The sequence below is a fragment of the Montipora capricornis genome, chromosome 7, assembly GCF_036669925.1.
Source record: "Montipora capricornis isolate CH-2021 chromosome 7, ASM3666992v2, whole genome shotgun sequence".
Lineage (NCBI taxonomy): Eukaryota > Metazoa > Cnidaria > Anthozoa > Scleractinia > Acroporidae > Montipora > Montipora capricornis.
The window spans coordinates 19,137,015-19,142,244 of NC_090889.1; the positions used below are offsets into that span (position 1 = coordinate 19,137,015).

General features: G+C 39.1%; 1 protein-coding gene across 1 annotated transcript; it reads left to right on the top strand.

Annotated features, from left to right (window-relative positions):
* The first annotated feature begins 717 nt into the window (after positions 1-717).
* On the top strand, positions 718-4,189 carry LOC138057580 (melanocortin receptor 3-like). Its single transcript, XM_068903551.1, has 2 exons — positions 718-1,077; positions 2,562-4,189. The coding sequence occupies exon 2, from the start codon at positions 2,654-2,656 to the stop codon at positions 3,590-3,592; it is 939 nt and encodes a 312-aa protein (XP_068759652.1). The 5' UTR covers positions 718-1,077; positions 2,562-2,653; the 3' UTR covers positions 3,593-4,189.
* Positions 4,190-5,230: the final 1,041 nt, after the last annotated feature.

The following is a 5,230-nucleotide window of genomic DNA, read 5'->3' on the forward strand; positions in this document are numbered from 1 at the left end:
TAATACTTTCACCTACATGAAGAAATATAAATAGAGGATATTACATGGCCGCGCGGAGATACGAAATTTCTCTTCGAGTGTTGAAAAATAGTTCACGCGTGAGCGCAGCGAACGAGTGAAATATTTTTACACTTTTATATTTCTTCGCGCGCAACCCTAAAGGAGACCTTCACGGCTAAAGATGAATGCATTTTTGCTCAGAACACCGTAATTGGGACCAAATTCCGAAATTTACACCCCTAAGCGGGACGACGAGCATCCCTCCCCTTTTTATATGGGATGCGGACTGGAAATCACCTTTAAAGAAGCAGTTGGTGTTGGATATCATCTAAATACTTGCATGCATTTCTCGACATAAGTGGACTCTTGGAACAAAAAGTAAGGTTTTTACGTTATGATAAAAATTTAATCTCAAAGTCTAAAAAAATTTCGAAATCGAAGCTCTCAGCTCATCACCTAGTCTTCATCTGAGGGGCGTACCCCGGGGAGTTGTAGGATGCCCGTGTCCCCTCTTTGAAAACAAAACAAAAGAGCCACTCCGATACTGCGGGCTCTCAATGCCCATGCTGGGAAAAAATTCGCCGTGGCTTGTTGGCGTGGACAATAAGAATTTAATATAGTGTGCTCCTCGCGCGCTGCAAGTTTCGCACAGTATTCTAGAGCCCACTTTTTCGGTGAACAGTAGTCGCAATATTTCGCAAAATGGAGGGCAGATTGTGAGGTCTGTACAGCGTCTCAGTCATCATGACCCTACAAACGAAGCTTGGTCTGTACTTTCAGCCTCAAAAGAGGTAACAATGAAATAGTGTTTGTTTACAAAATCGAAGTTTGTTTTATTATATCGACATCACCATGGTGGTGGAAACCTTTTTAAGGCAATTCCTTAGTAATAGAAGTTGTCGTTAAATTTTCTTTAAACTTCTCTCGAAATGTGCAATTAAAAAAGTAGGTCACCAAGCTCGTTTGTGAGATATAACTTTCTCAAGTTACTCATTTAATCATTGCGGCTTCTATCAAGGACAAGTTTGTTCCATCGGCTCACGCTACGTATCGCAGGGCAGGAAGCACAGCTTTGAGGTAATTCTTGAAATAACAAAACAGGTGTATTGTATTGTTCAAAAGGAATAATTTAATGTTTGTTGTATGGCACAGGCACGAGTCATGAAAAGGCAGTGACTACAAATATTCCTCCGGAGCGTGATCTCGAGGAGACAATTTTGTGTCCATGAGTGATGGCTGCGAATACTGTTTTTCCTGTAACTTTTTTTTTCTGACGAAAATTTTTAATTGTTTTTACAGCACAAAGAGGAGGAGTAAGAGAATAAAATAATGCCCAAAAAAAGATAGATCATCAACCTCGTTTAGGAGAAAACAGAAAGCAAACCAAGCTCGATCCCTCGACAACACGTCTTCCCGAAAGCGCGGTTTCACTTTCACTCTCGGACTGAAATGACACTTTAGCATCAGCAATTCTATCACCCGACTTTTTCTTTTTGCGAGAGTCTAAAAAGTTTTCCTTTTTTCTCTTTACTTCTGTGGTCTGAAAACGGCCATGCATTCTTCTTTGTAGCGAGCTTTCCCGCACGAAAGGTCGCCAGTTTGAAATGGTTTTGGCCACCTTCGATATATCAATATTCAAACAGGGCTACGAGTCTTTATCGTTAAGTTTTTAAAATCATTGTTTTCTTTAGATATCTCCCTTAAGACTTGTGAGACAAAAAAAACACAACTGCGCCGTGAAATTTGACCATAAAGCTCTTAGCCATGCCTGAATACGAACGTGGCCCACGCTGTGTTATGCACTGAACAGGATGCGCGGTGCCATACTGGGGAATCACTTTAATTATAATATTTTGCCATTTAGCAAGTCTTATTGCTGTTGGCTCGATAACCAGAAAATTGCTCTGATACAGGTTGACCGGGCTCTTTTTATTTAGCTATTTTACAGCACTGAAGATAGAAAGGGGGAAACCATTTCCACGATATCAGCACGATATACTTTCCATGCGATCAGACAAACGTTTGGGTAATTAAAGGTACAAAATCGAGAGCCATGAACAAATGAAACAAATAATCTATCCTTGAGGCAAACGCCTTGGTCAGTGGAAGTCCGTTGTCAGTCCCTTAACAAACAAACTTTCATTCATCATTTGATGAAATGGCGCTTGCTTTATGTATTGTTTCTAAATTTATTGTGAGGTTGAATTGGTGAAAATCAGGGCGACGTTGCTCGATCCTTGATTTGTATTTTTGGCACGGCAGAAAACAGAATGAAGTGTGAAATGTGGCATTCTTCGTTCACATTCTGATTTTAGAAGCCCGTTCATCACGGTTTCGTTCTTGAGGGTTTGCCTCACCTTTGTTACGCTAAAATGCTTGGAATAGTCGCGAAGCTATTACAATAACGTGAATTCACATTTAAGTAACGTTATCGTTGCCATTGACGTCATCGTTGCTAAAGCTCCCTAATGCGTCTTCCGTATGAAAACGGCCAATACTAACAAATTTAATTTAAATTTGCGCGTTATCAATTTAATTATCTCATCTTCTTGTATGAACAGCTGCCTCAAACAAGCGATAATACCCGCTAAAGAAATTGTCAGCTAGAGGTTTCTTGTACAAGTGGCGGTCGGAAATCATCGTGAGTTATTGGATGAGAATGACTCTCACAACATTCAACGCTAGCGTATTCTGCTCGGAAGAATTAAACAGAGGCTTACATACGCAACTGATATGTTTGTCAGTCGTCAACATTGTTATTGCGTTTACTACAATTACAGCAAACACTGTAATCCTAATCGCACTTCCCAAGGTAACGTCGATTCATCCACCTTCCAAAGTCTTGCTTCGAAATTTGGTAATAAGCGATCTCTGTGTTGGCATCGCAGAAATAACTGACGTTATTTACTGGATTACCATAGTGCAAGAATGGTGGCAGATTTGTCACTATTTCTATTTTGTTCATGTGATAGGGAGCACTATTCTGTTTCCAGTATCATTGTGGACAATAACTGCCATAAGCGTGGACAGACTTCTGGCGTTGTTATTAGGACTTAGGTACAGACAAGTTGTGACCGTAAGGCGAGTGTATGTGTTTCTTATCGCCTCCTGGGTCGCTTTTGGTATCGGAATTGTCGCACTTGGATTTTACAGCCACATTGCATGGGAAATTTTCCTTGCTACGAGCACATTACTTTGTTTGATAATATCCATCTACTGTTACAGCAGGATTTTTCTCAGGCTTCGTCATCATCAAAGACATCAAACTCAAACACGAGAACAAGCTCAGGAACAAGCAAATGAAAGAGTTCCAATGAATAGTGCACGATACAGAAAGACAGTGTTGACCACAATGTGGTTGCAATTGGCATTAGTAATTTGCTATTCCCCATATTTGTTTCTAGCGCCCTTTGCATTTCGAGAAATTCAAACAAGACAGTCGTCAGGTTTTTATCTTGCATTATATGTCACGACATTTTTAATGTTTTTCAACTCGACTCTAAATCCAATTTTGTACTATTGGAAGATGAAAGAAGTGAGACAAGCAGCGAAAAACACATTGAGAGAACTGTTTTGTTCTCTAAACCTGTAGACACGAACAGGTAATTAATATTGCTGAGTTGTCGACTTCAGATATTTCGTTTGTGGCACTCTCGCCGGCTTGCTTAATTTCGGTTATCGAATCAAGTACAGAAGGAATGCTCTAACTTTTCCGATCCTAAAAAAATTCAATTCATACCGGGAGACCTGCCCGAAATTTCCAAGAACCCATCCATTCTATTACGTTTTCGTCAAAAAACAATTTCCATTGGCGCTTGTTAAGTACAAACAGGTTGGTCATAGCCTACTCATATGCAAGTCGCATTCACTGAGTAAATTTTACTTAGTGCAGTAAGCTTCGGCGTTTACAAAATATACCGTGAACGCCCTTGTAAATATTGCTGGGCACGTCAGTAGATACTAGACATTGAAGAGATCTAAGAAAAGGCAGATGAATACAACAAAACTGTTCCCGTCTTAAAATAGAAAGTTTGAGGTCATGAAAGGAGTAAGGCTAAGCCTTTGCTTAATCAACGGAAAGTAATTTTCCAAATCTCATGGATTTTTGTACTATAAAAGAAGATCTAGAGAAAATGTAAAATAACCAACCTGACTTGAATTACATATATTTCCTTGTATTTTGAGAAGTGATTTTTGCCTGAGGTGTCATTTTTGCTAATATTTAATTATATGTGGTGATAGTGTTTATTTTGAAAAGAGGTTGTCATCAACATTAGGAAGAAATTACTTGAATATGAGGCCTGTTTCATGAAATCTGGAGAGTTAATAATAATAATAATAATAATAATAATAATAATAACAATATTAATATGGGTAATCAAATGGTAATCAAAATATGGGGAATCAAATGGTGACGAGTAAAATTAGGGAATAATTTCACGCGCGCTTTGTCGAAAATCAAATAAAGTCTCGGGAAATTAATTGATTTTGGACAGGAAGCAAGTGAAATTATTCCCTAATCTCACGAGTATACCATTTGATTATCTCTTATTAGTTATATTCACCGCGCTACCTGGTGAATATAATATTTTCGAGGCGCGGCTGCTAAGCTTATCAAGCACTTTTCGAGCCCTTTTATCGTGTTTTAGCACGTTGTTTTGCACTTTCTTAATATACACCGCTGAAAATTACTCTAAAACAATTATTATTCATTAAAAATATTTCCCCGTTTCTGATTGGTTAAAACCACACTCATAATTCACCATAACCAGCTGCTGTTCAGCAAATTTGGAAAGAAGCTTTGTCATATTGAATCAATGACGCCAAAAGTGTAGCCTCCTTCGCAGCCGTTTTTCCTTGTGGGGGGGACGAGCCTAAAAACGGCTGCGAAGGAGGCTATTAAAAGTGCAGCCCACTGCAAATTATTGAACCGTTGAGCGAAAAAAGCTGGGGACGAGATTGTGTTATTTTTGTTGAGCAGAAAAATGGCTGCGAGTAGGTTTAGAAGTTTGAGCGAAGAAAATATTGTGAATGGAATAATAAAGCAATTATTGAATTCGGCTTTCGTAGAATATGAAGAATTCTGCAGATCTCGGAGGATATTATCCACCAAGGCCGAAGGCCGAGGTGGGTAACACCCTCCTCGACCTGCAGAATTCTTCATATCCTACTCAGCCTCATTCAATAATTGCTAAATATCATGGGTGACATATTACGTTCATAAGACGCC